This window comes from Ovis canadensis, chromosome 5 (genome assembly GCF_042477335.2).
Source record: "Ovis canadensis isolate MfBH-ARS-UI-01 breed Bighorn chromosome 5, ARS-UI_OviCan_v2, whole genome shotgun sequence".
NCBI lineage: Eukaryota > Metazoa > Chordata > Mammalia > Artiodactyla > Bovidae > Ovis > Ovis canadensis.
The window spans coordinates 39645891-39664461 of record NC_091249.1 but is presented as its reverse complement, the minus strand read 5'-3'; the positions used below and the strand labels follow the sequence as shown (position 1 = coordinate 39664461).

The 18571-nt window shown below is 43.7% G+C and overlaps 2 protein-coding genes and 1 long non-coding RNA gene across 3 annotated transcripts in view; 2 read left to right on the top strand and 1 right to left on the bottom strand.

The window, feature by feature from the left end:
* MARCHF3 (membrane associated ring-CH-type finger 3) overlaps positions 1-7960 on the bottom strand; it is a 154271-nt gene extending 146311 nt beyond the window's left edge. The window contains exon 1 of the mRNA XM_069591647.1: positions 7713-7960. The gene's annotated coding sequence lies outside the window, so the exon portion shown is untranslated. The remainder of the gene's footprint in view (positions 1-7712) is intronic.
* LOC138441134 (large ribosomal subunit protein uL16-like) overlaps positions 1-16348 on the top strand; it is a 790661-nt gene extending 774313 nt beyond the window's left edge. Inside the window, exon 2 of the mRNA XM_069591648.1 lies at positions 15551-16348. Coding sequence (XP_069447749.1) covers positions 15623-16267 — 645 coding nt within the window. The 5' untranslated portion in view covers positions 15551-15622 and the 3' untranslated portion in view covers positions 16268-16348. The remainder of the gene's footprint in view (positions 1-15550) is intronic.
* Positions 8147-18213, top strand: LOC138441138 (uncharacterized). Its single transcript, XR_011257254.1, has 4 exons — positions 8147-8546; positions 11163-11260; positions 17043-17128; positions 18129-18213. It is a non-coding gene; the product is annotated as an uncharacterized lncRNA (long non-coding RNA).
* Positions 18214-18571: the final 358 nt, after the last annotated feature.

Below are 18571 nucleotides of genomic sequence, written 5' to 3'. Positions count from 1 at the left end.
AGGGGAAAGCAGAAGCCCCAGGGTGTGCAGGGACGGGTGCTCCTGACGCAAGATCCAAAAGAAACCAGTGCTTGAGTCCATGACCTAATCTAGGGTGGCTCATCTTCTCTGTTGCCTTGAACATTGAAATAACTTTTAGATGTAATTACTCAATTTTCTAGTGATATTTTCTTGGCAGGTATGAGAAGAAAGCACCTATATTAAGAGAGGCTTAATCTCCCAGATGAGATGGAAAATAGGGGTCCTTGATCTCTTGCAGTCATTTAAAGCCCGTTAAGATCTAACATAAAAGGGCTATCCTAATGGCCCTGACCTCAGGGAGTTATGCTTAACTGCCTGGACACATAGTGTGTACACCAACTCAGTAACCCAGCTCTGAGGTGAGAGCTGGTATTTATCTAAGCCCTCAGACTGGGTCATAAACCTGACTATGTAGGGACAATGCTTCCTGAACAAAGGGTGATTTATCAATGAAAAATATTATGCAAGTTAATCTCGGAAATAAAAGTCTGCTGGAATTAAAAAAAAAATAAAAGCTTAACTTAAGTGCTAAGTTCCCCCATTATGCTGGGCTTAGGATACTAGCAGCCTCTAGGCACAGCACCATCGAGCTCCTGCAAGGCCCCTAAACCTCCTAGGGCCAAACCTAGGTAGTCAGCTGCATTGGATGGCAACAGAGGCCAAGCCATCTGAGACTTCAAATGATGCAAGCGTGAGGCTGTCCCAAGTCTCAAAGTGGGACCCATGAGTCAGCTGCTTTGTCAAGATATGCCAGTGGGTATGGGAACATCAAAGGAACCAGGGGAGATGGCCTGGTTGGGGCAGTGGGGAGTTGGAGACATTCTCAAAGACACAACAGGGAGATGGTAAGAGAAGAAGGCAAGGCAGGGATGGAGCAGAGAGACGCAGAGGGTCAATGGGCAGGCACGGATGACAGTTTTATGAATTTCTAAGACTGGGCTACAGCAGAAAGTTTGGGGCTACGGTTCAGTTATTACTATCACGCAGACTTTGGGTAAATATCCTATGCATGTCCTTTTAAGGCCTTGCAGGTGTTCACCTATGATTCTTTATAGTCTCTAGTGCACCTAGCAGCTATTTCTTGAATACCATCTCTTGAGAAGCTAGAAGATGTCAAGTGTGGTCCTTGCCCTTAAGGGGCTCCCAGTCTGGAGGGAGGGATTACAGCAGGTAAGGGCTCTGCTGGTTGTATACAGCCAGGCCAAAGAGCAGCATGGAAAAGGTTCCCAAGGGTGCTTATACTTGAACTGCATTTTGAGTTGGCTAAGCTGAGAAAAGGTGCTACCTGTGACAGACGTTCAGTTACTACCTGCTAATTCGTTTCTGTTCATTGTGGTTTGTGAGGACTGCCTGGAAGATTGTTCAAGGACTAGGAGATAGTTCTTATCACCATTGTTTTTATTATTGTCGATCAAAAAGATAAACCTATCCAGGTTAGTGTCTATGGGTATAATCTGAAAATTACTATACTTTATCTTTGGCTGAGGTGAGGAGTGCACTTGTAATTTTTCTAATTACAAGATGTCTTCTCATTATACTTATTTCATAGCAAAAAGTTTTAAAAGCTTTTGAAAAGATCACATTTTGTCCACTTGAAATATGTGTGTATATTTTAGCATAAAATATACTTGGCAGCTGCTAACATAATTGGGTGGCTACGCCTTGCAAAAACTTGATTTCTTTTTAATCAAATTTTTAGAATCATACTGGGTTTCTTGCCAGTGCTGCAATAGTGAGCAATAAATACATCATTAGATCAATGGTGGTTGGATGATAGATTACTCAAAAGATAGTTCCAGCCAAGAAAAACAAGCCCAGAAGTCTTATTGTGCAAAGATTAATAAAATACTATTTAAAACATAGATCCTGAGTTAATATAGCAGGGAAGAAAACATTGCAAAATAAAACAGAACACCCTTGGGTTTATAATGTAGGGATATTGATCATGGATTTTCCAAAGTATTCTAGAACAGCCACACTATCATAAATGCCTCTGATTAGACTCAGAGATGAGAAGGAAAATGTTATAAAAAAGAAAAGAAACTAACCATGGGAAGGCTTGCTGCTATAATAAATTATTTAAAGCAAGCAGGGCTTGTGGGTTGTGAAGACAATATAAAACAGAATCAATGCCCCCAAGAAACCCCAAGCCATCAGCACCTCTATAAATTTCTTACCACCCTATCTGGCATTTTACTGGAGGTATTTCTTCCCCACCCCTCTTTCCATCGCATCCCAACTGTGACCCTTCACTTTTTTTTGCCAATTCTTTTCTCAGGGCTTAACTTTTGTTTTTCTTCTCTAACCCAGGATGCTGTATTCAGTTATATTTCTCAGCTTGTATCACAAGAGTATATATAAGGACAGATGAGTGAAGCTGTCACTGTATTCATCTGGATCTTAAATTTCCCATGGAAACTATATGCTGGGAATATGTAATAAGATACTTGTAATAACATGACTTTCATATTATCCTTCTTAGTTTTTCTTTTTTCTTAATACCGTTATAGTTATTCTACAAAGTTCAAGCTAGAGTAGAACTTCCATAGTTCAATGACCATTCTATTATTAGAAGACATTACTGAATTCAAAAACCAAAGTGAAGGTAGGAACTTAAGGGGGCATTATGGAGGAGAAAAAGTCAAAATGGCGAAGGTTTAAGTATTAGGAGATGTTAAAAAGGCAGATTGATTTGAAAAGTAAATTTTTTATATGTAGATTTCACCACGGGAATAAGGATATAGAAAGAAAAATCAAAAACTTGAATTTGTCAAATTTTTTTTTTGCCAAAAAATTTTGCCAAAAGTGTCATGGGCCCAAAAAAAAAAAAAAAAAAAGTGAGAATTGTTGCTTAGAATCTTGCCATGGCCTATGGCCAGTTTCAAGAAAAGTAGCATTCTACTGTAGTTTTTTTTAACTAGGCATAAATCAGTACCATTGTAGAATCAGGGGCTGTGATTATACCTTAGACTTTGGACATTTTCTAGGTCCATCCAATCACACAGAAGCTGGGCAAATTCTTTTTGCCAGCTTAACATTATTAGCCATACAACATGACTCAATAGGCAACATACAGTTCTCAAATAGCACAGTTCTAAAATATAAAGTCTCCCAAATTCTCCATATAGGCTTTGCTGCATTTGGGTTCTGTGACCTTTTGCAAATTACTTGCCATTCTGGGTCAAACCTAGATGGTTAAGGTCAGGATCATTGAATTATTATCATATTAATGTATGGTGAGTGGCTGGTTAGCTTTAGAAAGAAAATTGTTCCAAGGTCACATGCAATATAAAAAATTTGAAGAGGTGAAAAAAAACTTAGATGATATGAATGACTAAGCATGACTCTATCATCTCATCACAAAGTTACATAAAAACAATTCCAATACAAGACCAACTTCTCAGTTATTGGTGTCATCTTTGGATGTGAAAGAAAAAATCTAAATAAGGTTGGCTCTTGGTATCTGGGGATGAGGAACCCGTGGGTATGGAATGCCGACTGAACTATGCCACTTTATATAAGGGGCTTGAGCATCCTCAGATTTTGGTATCTGCAGGGGTGGGAGTCCTGGAACCAGTCTCATGAGGATACTGATGGATGACTGTATTATTATTCTTTTGTGGCTGCTGTTTGCTCATCTGTAACAAAGTGGGAAAAAAATCCTTGCACGCAAAGGATTAAGATAAGCAACCCATAAACATGCCTGCCAAGTGTTCCTCAGAACATAAATTGCTCCATAAAAGTACCAGTAATGATCTGGTGGCCTGGAAGAATCCAAGTTCAGTGTTCTAGCCTATACAGGTCCTTTTGTCAGCAGTGAAGTAAATATTCTGGGCACATCTGACCTCAGAAAAGTCACCTGGTTACTTAGGTAGTTGGAAGGTAGGAAGAGGGTAGGGCAGCAACTGCCGACAGATCCTTTCTCTTTTAAACTTTACTTAGGAGTGTTAAACACTGAGAACTATGCCAGTCTGAAAGGGAAGAACAGAATCTAAAGGTATCAAACTACTTATAAAAAAGCTAATTGACAATGATTAATACATCAAAATCACACTGATTTTTTTTTTAACAACTGCTTTTTTAAAAGTTAACTAACTTATTTATTTATATGGCTCTGTCAGGTCTTAGCTGCAACATGCAGGATCTTTGTTGGATCACGTGGTGTCTTTCACTACAGTGTACAGAGTGCACGGACTTCAGTAGTTGTGGCCCATAGGCTTCGTGCTCCACGGCATTTGGAATCTTAGTTCCCCAACCAGGGACTGAACTTGCATCCCTTGCCCTGCGGGCTTCCCAGGTGGTGCTGGTGGTGAAGAACCCACCTGTCCATGCAGAATACTCAAGAGATGCAGGTTCGATCCCTGGGTTGGGAAGATCCCGTGGAGAAGGAAATGGCAACCCACTCCAGTATTCTTGCCTGGAGAATTCCATGGACAGAGGAGCCTGGCAGGCTACAGTCCATAGGGTCACAAAGAGTTGGACTTAGCACACACACCTTTGCATTGCAGGACATATTCTTTACCACTGGGCCATCAGGGAAGTCCACACACTGATTTGCAAGGAGAGGTGGCAATCAGTTCTCAACCCTTCTCCCTGTGATCTAAGAAAACCTGTGTACCTGATTAATTGGATACCTCAAAATACTTAAGATGACTTTCTGAAACTGAGACTCCCTGAGCCCCTGGGTTGTGGCCTGGGACACTCTCCTGATCAACAGGCAGACCAGCTACAGCTTCCTAAGGAGATCCCTGACCTCAGACAAGTCTGTTCTTGTCCCACTGAGGTTCTAACTCCCAAGCTTGGAGTGAGTTAAAGGTGGCTTTCAAGAACTGGAAGTCTTGTACCCTCCAGGGAGAAATGCCCAACAATGTGAGTTCAGACTCGTAAGGTTACTCCAGAGCACCCCAGGAACCCACTGGACCTGGAGGAGGGAAGGGATCCAGCTGGGGTGAGGTCTCAAACTACCTTGCTTCCCAAGACAGACTTCCTTAGAATTGGGGCTAACCTGGAGCAGGGATTCCTAAGGAGTCCCCAGACACTTCTGAACAGAGGACAAAAGGTACCATTGTTGAGGACACAAGAGTTTACCTATAAATTTCACAAGGCTAATAAATGCCACCTGGAAATTCTGGAACAATCATTTATTGAATCAACTCACAGACTGTAATTGTTCTTTTATATTATAAATGCTGTTGCAGTGTTTCTCAAAATATTGTGAGAGGATCCCTGACATCAGAGTAACTTGTGGGTGCTTGTTAAAGATGTAGATTCCTAAGCCCCACCCCAGATTCCTGAATCTAACCCTGGAGACTGAAGTCCAGCCTGAATTTTTAAGAAGCCCAGTTGACTCAGGTGACGCATATTAAGACAGGAGAATTCTTGTATCTACACAGTCCATCAGAAATGTATGGATTAGGGGTTAGGATATTTTTCCTCTAATGTTTAAGTACCATAAAAATGAAAACAATGTTTGTGATAGGTTCTTAAGAACCATGCCAGTATTTTCTATCCACCTATAATAAGCACCATTATTAAAATGTGATTACGAGCAAAAAATTATTAGGTAAAATATCAACCCTACTTCTCAAAAACACTGCCTTTATTTTGTCACCAAAAGTAATTATGCTATTAAAGGAATTTATAGTTTTTTTAAGTATCAGTCACTTGGCTGCAGAAACTTAATAAGCTGTTCCACTCCTCCTATAGCCATTTAGTCATCAAAAGTTTAGTGATAAGGCTTTTTATAATTATTATTATTTTAAAGTATAAATTGTGAACCATTGCACCTAGTGATTAGGCTGAATATGAATTTATATCTGAGTGATAAATTCTTAAAAATATGTTTCGTTAGAATTACTAAGGCAGTCAGAGCTAGTAGATTAAATAGCCTCCGTAGTAACGTTCTGTTTACTATTAAGATTTTTTGGGGGGGTGCAAAACAATTGCGTTTTAATTCATTCTCTTAGAAGCAAAAGGAAACAGTTTCTGATATACATGCTACGGCAAAGCAGTAAACCAGTGTTGCATGGTTATATGACAAGCTCTACATTTCTTTTCTACAGGGATTTTTTTTTTTCCTCCTTATATACTCCTCCTTTCCAAACCATGCCTATAATTATTTCACAAAATACAGTTTGCCATTTCTGAAGAATCAAGCACTCCTTCCCTCCATCACCAAAAATCACATGTTTAGCTGAACTGTGAATGAAAATGGACCTGAGAGGAGGCTTTGTCTGTAGCATGCTATTTCCACTAAGGGTTGCCCCCTACCCAGGTTCCACCCTAGAGCTCCCAGTGAAGTATACACACTATGTTTTAACAGATGGGCCGGCTGGCGGCTGCTGGGCTATAAAACAGGAACTGGGAAGCTGCTTGGAGTGGTATTGAACTGAATGCTCATAAAGTTCGTGGACATACACTGACCCAGACAGACTAGGCAGATCCAGACATGCTTACACACACACTCATCATACACCCCACAGATCAGACGACATTCAAGGCAGTTTCCCCCCCATATCTCTTTCATTTGCTTATCAGTTATACACACACACATATAAATACACACACATATAAGCACATCTACATATGCATGGATAGCTATATATCTCAGTGTTTTTACACATTCTCAAGGATCAAAATATCCTCCAATTCTGTCCCTAAGTCTCTACCTAGTACTCTCAGTAAGCTCTCTCTCATTCAGGTTAAATAAGAATTAAAAGAAGATAATTCTACTTAGTCCACACATAATATAAATTACATGTATGTAACCACTCTCAAAAACAAAACAAAAACAGCTGCTTTTACCCCTTATCAACCAGAGGGGGAAAAAAAAAATCTATCCCAGACTGAGTCACAAACATGAAGTGTCAGGTTTAACCTTGAATCCTCTGTTGTCAGTTCCTGTCACAACTTCATCACTTAAACACACAGGAGCTCAAACAAACACCAACCGACAGCCTGGTGGTCGTTTTCACAGTCTTTTGGATTCCCTGGGGCCTCCCAGCATTGGGACAGACAGCAGCTACCCCCTGTCCTAACGAAGTCCTTCGGGCACACCTTGAATAAGGATGCAGAGGTCTGAGCACCTCATGAGGGATGCGGATTCAAGGGCTAATGGGAAGTAATTACTTGACAAAGTTTTATATCTGCACTGTCAATTCCCTTCAATAACTGCAAAGCATTAAAGCCGCTGCTACGGAACCTGACTGGTGCTAAAGTTCTCTAACCCCTAAAGACCCACCCCGAGCCGGATGATCGCTGGCAAGAGGCACAGGGGCTACCTCTTCCCGCCGACTCCGGCGAGTGTTAATTTTTCAGGAACCCATCTTCAAGCTTCTAGGAACTACTGTCTGCATGCCCCTGGACACGAAGACAGCCCCTAGCGCGCGTGTCACCGCTGTAGAGGGCCAGGGGACGCGTCCTCGGACCCCATCTAATGATGCCAATTACAACACACCAAGTTTTCGCCAACGCAGAGCCGCGTCCTGGGCCGATTTGGGACGCTTTGAAACAAGAAGTTCGGGAATGGGGGGTGCTGGCAAGGAGCTAATACCGCCAAGCCCTGACCTCCCAACTAGCCGATACGCTCGCACGGACAGATCAACTAGCGCCAGGACACGTCCAGTACCCCCCCGCCCCTCAGCCGCCGAACGACGCAAGGGGAGCCGCTCTCCTTGCGCGCGGCCACTCACCCTCGTAGCCGAGTCCCGATCGCAAACCGACGCCCCTGCTGCGAGTCCTGAATCCCAAGTTGCCCCGAACCGGCGACAGCTCTAGCCCTGGCCGACCGGGGCACATTAGCTCCGGCAGGCACCTCGGAGGGAGCACTACAAGCCCGATGGTAGCCCCGGCTCAGCAGCTGCCCAGAGCGCGCCGACAATTCACGGACCTGCTCTGAGAATGAGGCGGACAGCCGCGTAGAGGTAACCCGGCTCCGGAGGGAGGCGGGGCCAGAAGGCGGGCGGGGCGGAGTCAGCCCGGGGCCAGCCCCGCGGGGCGGGGCGCCCTTCCAACAGTGACTGGCGGTGCCTGCAGCCAATCGCAACTGCGTCAGGGCCCGGGGAGGCCGCGGGCGTTGCTAAGCGCCTGGCTCCGCCCCGCCGCCGCCGTCCAATCGCCAGCCGCTGAGGGCTGGCAGGGCTACGCGCCCGCGGCGGGGAAATTGGCAAAGGTGTGGAGCCGAGACTGAGGGCTGGCGCTTCGGGGGAGCCTGTGGCTGGACCCCGACGCCTCGAAAGGGTAGTGGTGACCCCAGAGGGGCCCTGTGGGCCTGGGGCCGCCTGGAACCACCTTGAGTCGGCGCGCTGTGGAGCAGGAAGCCCGAGCGCCCTGCGGACCGAGACTGGATCTACACCGTCCACCCCTGGCGCCCGCAGGAGGTGCGGAACTTGGCGTTCCTAAAGCGGGTCAGCAGGAGGAAACTGAGGCCCAAAGATGATGAAGCCCGGGCTGGGTCACGGAGCCACCGGTGGACATCCGGGACGAGAACTGCGAGCTCCGGGTTTTCTGAAAAGGTTCTGACTAAGGTCTGCTGTTATCTCCGAAATGTACCTCCAACTCCGCCAGCCCCGCGGAGAGTTCACGACACCGTCCCTCCTCACCCCGACCCTCCACCCTACCGGCAGCAGGGACTTTACCAGGTGCCTAGGCTCCCTTGCCGACCGGAGGAGCCCTGGCACTTGAACAGGGCCCGGGGGCGAAAGGAAGGCTTGGGGCGCTCGATAGTGGGGCTGTTTGGCGGGATGACCTCCGCAGAAGGTGGCTCCCCCTGCCGCTGTCCCTGGGGTCTGCTGGATGGACCAGGACCGTCCCATCTTGGCGAGCAGGAACGCCACGAACAAATCCCGCCTGTCTCAGACTGCGTGCTCTTGCCCTCTCTCCTGCGGAAGTCCCTGGTCCTAGTTAGACACCTTTGTAGTGCCTGGTCTTGGGGGCATTCTGAACTCGCTGGGTCAATCCGTGGCTGAGTGGCCTCGAAGGAAGGTTTTGTGGGCCCTGTCCTCCCTGGACAGCCAGGTCACTGTTGCTCATTTTCTCGGCAGATCACCTCTTCAGCCAAGTTTTAAGTCTTTGCAGAGCTGGGGGTGTCAAGAGTCACAAAGCAGAGCTGGGTGCTGCTTTCCAGTCTGAGGCCTAGAATGTTAGCAAGCCCTTGACTGTAAACTGTTCGTGGGGAGTGACCTCTGTATGCCTTCCACAGGTAGACACCCAACCCATGTTAGTGAAATGAAGATGTGCATGGCAGGACAGGGGTCAAGCTCCCTGGCACCCTGACACTCACCTCCATCACTGACCATTGTCTCCCACACATCCCATAAGTCCTAAAGGTTGTAGTCTCTCAATATAGTTAACTGTTCAGGATATCACACATGAGGGAGTATAGACCTCATGAAGTGTTATTTCAGTGGCTCCCTAGCCCCCCATCCGGGTTCGATCCCTGGGTTGGGAAGATCCCCTGGAAAAGGAAATGGCTACCCACTCCAGCATTCTGGCCTGGAGAATTCCGTGGACTTATAGTTCTTGGGGTCGCAAAGAGTCTGACAGGACTGAGTGACTTTCACTGGCTCCCATAAGGACCTGTATCATAAGTAGCCCACCTCTCAAGAGCAGGTTCTGATGAGGGTCATTGCCAAGAAGGAAGGAAAAGGCCTGTGGCTGAAAAGCAGTGAAACGGCCCCCCTAGCAGGGAAGGCTGCAACTCTGAGGGGAGCTATGTGCTTGGACTGAGTTTCAAATTGTGTCACCTCATCTCCCCATCTCAATGGGGAAAGCAGGCTGTCAGGGAGGGCAAGAAAATCAGGGTCTGGACAGTCCTTAGTAGGCCCTGAAAGATTGATTGTGCTAAGTCACTTCTGACTCTCTAACCCTGCGGACCGTAGCCTGCCAGGCTTCTCTGTCCATGGGATTCTCTAGGCAAGAACACTGGAGTGGGTTGCCATTTCCTCCTCCAGGGGATCTTCCCAACCCAGGGATCAAACCCAGGTCTCTTATGTCTCCTGCATTGGCAGGCAGGTTCTTTACCACTAGGCACCACCTGGGAAGCCCTGAAGTATAGATTAGTCATGCAGACTTTGTGTGTATTTAAGCCCTTCCTCCCTGGTGGCTCAGACAATAAAGAATCTGCCTGCAGTACAGGAGACCTGGATTTGATCCTTGGGTTGGGAAGATTCCTCTGGAGAAGGGAATGGCTACCCATGCCAGTGTACTGACCTGAAGAATTTCATGGACAGAGGAGCCTGGCAGGCTACAGTCCATGTGGTAACAAAGAGTGGGACATGACTGAGCGACTTTCACTTTTTCACTTTCATCTAATGAACCAAAAGACTGGTACAGGCAAGGAAGACCATCCCATCCAGTTCGAACAGTTGTTTAGCATGCTGTGGAGAATGGCCTTATGTAGACCATGTGAATGGAATATATACTAGGTCTGTCTATACTGAGGTCAGGGTGGGAGATACAGAAAAAATGTCTCTCCTTGGATTTGTTTTTTCAACTCCTGGATGACTGGAGAAAAAGTTTTCTACCAGTGTTTATCATATTAATACCCTGTGAAGGTTTTGCACAGGTGCTAATATTATTGTTTAAAAAATCACCTTGGTAGTAGGAGCCAAACATTGGCTGTTGACTACACTTGATATAGTATTTATGTTAGATAATGAGAAAAGGAAATAGGAAATGTCTTTTCATGAAATAAGTTACGACTAAACAAGTAACTTCCATGCCCCAATTTCCAAGGTTTTCTGTTTGTTTGTTTCACAGAGACCTTCCCATCCATGAATTCGTAGACAAGCAACTGGTCTTATTTTCCCTTGTAGGATGGATGACATTGGAAGAGGCAGAGCACGTCTAGATTACATTCATATTTCCATGCCATGTTCTGTTGTAATTGGTACTTGACAGGAGCTTATCAATCAGGCATAGACTTACTCTATTCGTTGCCAGTCCCTCTAATGATCTCTTGAGTTGGGGTCATCCCCATATTCTATTAATACAAAGGAAAAGCAAACCTATTACTTGTCTAAGAACTCATTATGGTCCTATTTGTATGAGACAAAACAAAACAAAACCATGGAAATCTGAACTTGGAAATCTCTTGTTTAGTTCTTCCTGTTTCACCAAAAGAAATATTCTCTCTCTCAAAGGAATGAGGAAGATTATGGAATGGCTTGGAAGATTGAGAAGGGAAGAATGAGAAGATTGAGGTGGCACCATGGAAGCCGGGCTGGTCCCTTTGTGGATGGTGAGCAAATTTGCCTTCAGGCACTCTCACCCACCTCTGACACATAAAGAATATTTTGGGACCTCCTAAATTTCAATAGAGTGTGACTGATAGGAGCACTGGGTTCTAGTCTGAGTGACTGCTGTGGTGAGTGCTCCTGGCAGTCACTTAACCTCTGTTTACCCTTGCTTCCTTGATCGTAAAACAGCAGTGGCTGAATCCACTGTATTTATCTACTTAAGGCCAATGGTGACACAGCACTGTAAATGTACCAGCTGCTGAAAAGGAGAACAAAACAACGTTGAAATGGGAAAATAGTGTGGTCTGAACAATTCCCTTTTACACTTGCAATTTCTATTCATTTTAATCTCATTGGATTACTGTCCTTCCATTCTGCAAATGGAAATGAGGGCAAACAGCCCTCACAGTCCTTTCAAAATTTTCATGTTTTGAAAGTTTTACTTAGTGAATAGTATTTTTCCCCTTTCCTATGTCTACCACCTCTTTCAACATATATTCAACTTAGAAACTTATTCAGAATTTGAACAGGTTGAGCAAAGAAATGTAGTCAGAAGTAGCAGATTCTAAATACCAGCTAGGCTATGAGTTCATCCTGAGACCGTAGGCAAACCATTAAAATTCCCCATACCTTGGTTTCCCATCTATGAAACTACAGTGATACTTCTGATTAATATCAATGAGGTAGGAAAGATAACAAATGTTAAGGCACTTTGAAATATTGTAGTGCAGACCACAAAATATCATGTAGATGTTTTTGGCATACTAAAGTGTGGTGTTAGTTTGTACACCACAACTAGGAGATTTTTTTTTTTAACACAGAGAATTCTGGTACAGTATCTGTGGCCAGGGTGATACCACCCAAAAAACAATGATATCTCATTGCCTTTGAATGACAGTGCCACTGGTCCATATGAGAGTATATTACCACAGACACAACTAAGTAAAAATGTGATAGCAGAAATGGGTGAGGAAGGGAAAAGCCTCTATTCTACAGAAATGTGGGATTTGTTCATACATACCAGAAGGAAAAACTACATTGAACTTCTTAAAAATGAATGCCGCTGAGTGAGCACAAGTCTGATGAAAGACAAGAATGATCATGGAAAAATGGCCTGACATAAAAATTAGACAAGTTGGTCCTAATTAGACAAGTTGGTCCTAATTTGAAAATTTTCATAGCAAAATTAGTAAAACCGAGGAATTAGACTGTGGGGAAGGGAGGACCATGTGTTCAGGAAGGAAAAATGGACTCCTAACGTAAGTAAAATTTAAGAACAGTAAGGCTACTAAGAAACAGGGCAAAGAATATGGGCTCTGGATTTTCTTTCCACTGCTTCCTCACTTTGAGACCTTGGATAAGTAGTAGTCTCTTGGAAACAGCTGGAGTGGGGGTGGAAGGTGACAAGCTTTCTCTTACTGGTTTGTTGTGAGTCTCAAACTCTGAGCACAGGTCCCAGCTGATTAGTTGGCCCTCTTGTTGTTCAGTTGCTAAGTTGTGTCTGACTCTTTGTGACCTCATGGAGTCTAGGATGCCAGGCTCCTTTGTCCTCCACTATCTCCTAGGGTCTGCTCAAATTCATTTCAATTGAGTCGGTGATACTACTTAGCCATCTCATCTTCTGTCAGCCCCCTTCTCCTTTTGCCTTCATTCATTCCAGCATCAGAGTCTTTTCCAATGAGTTGGCTCTTTATGTCAGGTAGCAAAAGTATTGGAGTTTCAGCTTCAGCATCAGTGCTTCCAATGAATATTCAGGGTTGATGATGTTCAGGTTGATATTAAGCTATGACAAATCTAGACAGCGTATTAAAAAGCAGAGACATCACTTTGCTGACAAAGGTGCATGTAGTCAGAACTATGGTTTTTCCAGTAGTCATGTATGGATGTGAGAGTTGGACCATAATGAAGGCGAGTGCTGAAGAATTGATGCTTTCAAACTGTGGTGCTGGAGAAGACTCTTGAGAGTCCCTTGGACAGCAAGGAGATCAAACCAGTAGGTCCTCTACCAGTAATAATAACCTCTAATATTTATTGAGCAACACTTAGTGCTGTGCACTGTTCTGAGCCTTTTCACCTAATGACTCACTTAATCCCTGCAACTGCCTTAGGATGTCACTACCATCTCTTCCTCAGTTTCTATCTATGCAGACAGACTATTCTAGGAATAGTATCCTGCTATGCAGGAAAAATAAAAATCTTCTTTTTATAGGTACTGGACATATTCCAAAAAATGCATTTTTCTATAGGCAACCTCTTTCTTGAACATACTAAGAAAGAAAATAACATTTAAAACTACCATTGTCTTGCTTTCATGTGGAGTGGGCTAATACCGCCTTTCCTGGTGTCTAGAAAATGAGGCTACCATGAGGACTCTGTGGCACATATGTTACAGCAAAGCAAATGAGGGGTTCAGAATTTAGCACGAAAAGGGCCAAAAAAAAAAAAAAATAAGTGCTTCAAATCCAAATCAATTTCCAGGTCTTAGTTTGTAAGCTCCTAGAAGATTTGGGCTTCTAAACTGTGTGCTCATCATCTGGGTTTTGGTTTAATGGAAGTTAGTTCCCTTGAGGCAACAATATTGGAATCCTAACTGGCTGGCCAAAGAAGGAAAAAAATGGATGATCCCTTAAAAATGAATTCTATCATTAGTTATTATGAATACCCCAAATTATGAAAAATTCACATATAAGTATGCCAGGGAAAGGTAGCCGTGAGTTATAATACACACAATCATTTATTACCCAAGAGAATTTAGGTGCTAATGTGGATGGTATTGCATCTGTGAAATTCTGGAACTCACAAAGGGTTCCAAGATATAAAGCCAAAGAAAACACAATACAGAGGGAAACGATTTTGATTATGTAACATTTATATATAGCATTTCATTTCGCATTTTCAAATTGCTTTTCAGTCATTGGTTTATTCTTCACAGCACACCTGGGGAGTACATCCGTGCTGTTATCCGCTGTTCACAGCTGAGGCAGCTGAGACTGAAAGAGGCAAAGCGTTTTGTCCAAGAACACAACAGGGGCAGGGTGACAGATTACACGTCCATTCAATCACGAGTCCATTCAGCACCTACTCTTGGCAGGCACCACGGCCTGTGGCATACAGAGGTGGGGACTGTGTACAGGGCCCCGGCACTGCAGGAGCTTGCGATCTGCTCGAGCAATAAGTGGTTGGTGGATTATGTCTTCCGGAAAGATCTAGATGGCAAGGATCAGGGTTTGGAGGAGGATGAGGTGAGTCTCCCAAGATTCCAGCAGATAATGGGATTTAAGGCCCTTGAGAGATGGGTAGAATTTCGGAAAATAGAGGCTGAGAGGGATGGGAGTGACAGAGAGACACAAAAATGGGCAAATTCAAGATGTATTAGAGAATGTTTGACTGCAGCAGGGCAGTGGAGGAAAAAGGGCTGGAGAGTCAAAAGGAACAGATTTTCTAGGGCGCTGAATTCCCAGTGAAATATAAAGATTTTAGCCTGCAGGTGGTGGGGACTGGACTCATCTCTGACTTCTCCCATTCACTCATTATTCTAACATGTACTGAGTGCTATTATTTTGTGCTTAGTCTCCAGATATTTTCCCCGTACATCAGTTTCTCTCACGGCATTCTTCACAGCATTCCAGCAAGATACAAGTTATTATTCTTCCTTAAGTGGATGAAAAAATCATCATGTAGATAATGACAGATGAGGAATTTGAAAGGAGCATTCTTCGCTTCCTCATGGATATGTACTTATGGAAAGAATAAGTGCAGGTTCTGGACAGTGTACTCAAGATCCCCAGCTAATAGTATGCCTCTCTCTCTAGCTCATTGTCTTTCTAGAAACAAAAATACATAGAGAAATAAAGTTAATTTCTTAACATGTAAGTAATTCTATGTCTAAAGTTAGCTCCAGGTTAAAAGAAAGACAAAGGGTGTTTCCTCCTATTTTCTCTGCCCTACAATTAAGAACAAATGCCTGCATTTTTATAACTTCAGTCTTGTAAGTGTCTTTTGGTCAGTTTGATCTAATTCCTTCCCTTTAGCATGTAACCTAACCCATTTATCTTACTGCCCTGTAAGGTCTCCATTTCAGCTTGAATTTTGCCCATCAAGAAATAAGCGGTTTTTCTCTCCAGATACAGGCTACTAATTAGCATTTTTACTGTTTAATTATCAGGACTAAAATACAAGTGAGAGAAGAATGACTGTTAACCCAAAAATATTTAGAAAGGAAACAGATTGCTTACTTAAATCTTTCTATAAAGGAGTAAAGCAGTGCTCTAAGGAGGTGGGTGGATGTTTAGATGACATAAAAATTAAAAGTGAAAAATTTCGCTCTTTCCCTTTGGCACGCCACTGAAGATCCTGGTGTCGCCATGGGCCGCCGCCCCGCCCGGTGTTACCGGTATTGTAAGACCAAGCCGTACCCAAAGTCCCGCTTCTGCCGAGGTGTCCCTGATGCTAACATTCGCATCTTCGACTTGGGGCGTAAGAAGGCCAAAGTGGATGAGTTCCCACTCTGTGGCCACATGGTGTCAGATGAGTATGAGCAGCTTTCCTCTGAAGCCCTGGAGGCTGCCCGTATTTGTGCCAACAAGTACATGGTGAAAAGCTGTGGCAAAGATGGTTTTCACATCCGAGTGCGGCTCCACCCCTTCCATGTCATCCGCATCAACAAGATGTTGTCTTGCGCTGGAGCTGATAGACTCCAGACAGGTATGCGCGGTGCCTTTGGAAAGCCTCAGGGCACAGTGGCCAGGGTCCCCATTGGCCAGGTCATAATGTCCATCCGCACCAAGCTGCAGAACAAGGAACATGTGATTGAAGCCCTCCGCCGGGCCAAGTTCAAGTTCCCTGGCCGCCAGAAGATCCACATCTCTAAGAAGTGGGGATTTACCAAATTCAACGCGGATGAATTTGAGAACATGGTGGCAGAAAAGCGACTCATCCCAGATGGCTGTGGGGTCAAATACATCCCTAATCGTGGTCCCCTGGACAAATGGCGGGCCCTGCACTCATGAGCATCAGCGCTGTCCCCTCCTTAATCATGCTCACCAATAAATGCTATTTCCTGTCAAAAAAAAAAAAAAAAAAGTGAAAAATTTCAACATACATTAAGTAGGGTGATTTTTTTTTTTTGAATCAATTTGGTTTTGTGGGAGAGTTTTCTTTGAAAATGCCTATCCATGATCAGTCAGGGAAGTCTTCCTTTAGGTCAAATATCTACTGCAAATGATAGGCCAGTTTTAACTGTCTGCCTGAAAACAAACGGGAACCACTAAAATGGGACATTTTAAAATTCTAGATGCAATGCACAACATTCTCCTGTTTCCCTACCCTCTAGTGCCTTGTTTGGCTTTGCGCAGGTTATATTTTATGACCCAAGTCATAGATTCATGAGTAAATAGTTGAGTGTTTCTTCATGTTTGGTGTATGTGTGTGTGTTCAAGAAGTTGAAAGAAAGTAAAGCTAACAGGTAAGAATGATTACATTTCGTCTCAGATCTTAAGATCGTAAGGATCCCCTGTGAAAGACATGGCACACAAGCGGTAGACCAGAAAATTGTACCTGACTCCTCCTATCTTAAAACGCATGGCTCTTCCCTCTGACTTCAAGGAGGGCTGAGATGTGGTGGCCTGTGTTTCACTGAGGAACACGATGATACTAACTCACAGCATCTTGACTTCTAGATCCACAAAGCAGGGATGGTTACCTTGAGATATGGAGGAAAACAGGACTTTGAAAGACTCAGAGGAAATCAGACAGCTTATTGTAACCATTTGCATCTCTTTACAGAGGAAAATTCCACAGTGTGTACATCTGGGGATTTTTCCATGTTGATGGAAGAAAGTGTTCAGAGTACCAAGTGAATCCCATTGAAGGTATGTATTAGCATTAATTTCTCCTAACTATTGAAATGAAGCCTACCTGGCTCTTTCTTCCCTTAAGATGTTCAGCAAAAATGCGGAGACTCTCAAAGCTTATTGGGTTAGACACTTGCTGGAATTAACCTTATTTAAAAAACAATAACTATACATAATACTAATTTCCCTAACCAACAGACTTCCTGTACAGAGGCTCTTTTCCCAAGAGCTTCTGAATTCTGGTGAAGTCTAATGGGGTATCGCGGGTAGGAAAATGTGTGAGAAGCTGAATGACATTTCAACCTGATGTCTGCTGGTGAAGGCAAGTCCAGGAGTCCCCAAGAAACCAGTATGTCAGCTGACCAAACCTTAGGCGTCTCTGTGGGGAGGATGTTGGTCTTGTCCTGACTCAAGGATCCAAGGTCATTGAGTTGTAGCAACCTTGTAAGCCTCTCAAGGAACTCTTGGTAACCTCCACAGTAAGCGCTATAATATTATCCACAGATAAAAGTATTCAGTAAGTTTAGTTGTTAGCAAGTGGTAAGCTTAAGCAATATAGACAACTTCCCCTGTGAATAAAACCAAAACCCTCAGAAGGCACAAAGAGGAAAGAGCATGGTCAAATGTCAAGTGGCCCCAGACAGGTCACGCTTGCTTAGGATTCCTGGTTCAGATCAGCTGTGGCGGGCGGGCGTGAGGACACAAATTCAAGTTCAGAATCACAGAAACCGTTCAATTGTAAATGAACTGGAATATGTAATTGGACCTGGCCCTGTAAAATTTTGTGGCCCTTTCAAAGTAAAATGGAAAAGAAAAAGGAAAACCATGTCTGTTCTCTGACCCCCTTTTCCAAGAAGCTGAAAATATGGTGTCATTGAGTCTTTAGTTGTGGGTTATCATCCTTATGAGACTTGTCTCTGATTCCAAGATTGGAGGCTCTTCCTCTGCCTCCCCGTTATTGCCCACCCACAACTTGAGATAGATCTCAAAGTCTCATTTTGACCATATATTTTTCCAGTTACATGGTGGAAATGAGGAGAGGCTAAATATAGCCACGTGATAACTATCAGCAAAAACAACTTCAAGCTTAACGTCAACAGTGAGTATGTAGCATCAGCTTGAAGACTTGTGTGAACATGTACAAATATTTTCTAAGAATATTTTTCAGAAAAGTATATTTATAGATACAATCTCTAATTGCATTGTGAATGATAAACAACAAGGTTGGCAAACTATATTTCAGGACTTTTATATATTTATTTGCTGCCATTATTAGCTTTTTCTTTGTGACTGTGAATTATATCTGCTTATTAATATTGGTGGAAAGAGGGAATTGCTGTACTTTAGTGCTGGGAAAGGATTTTTTTGGTTGACAGTGAAGGTTGCAGAAAGTCTTGTTTAAGAGTTTATTTTGGTATTTGTCTCATCTTAAAAGGCTGTGACTGGGACTTCATATCTAAT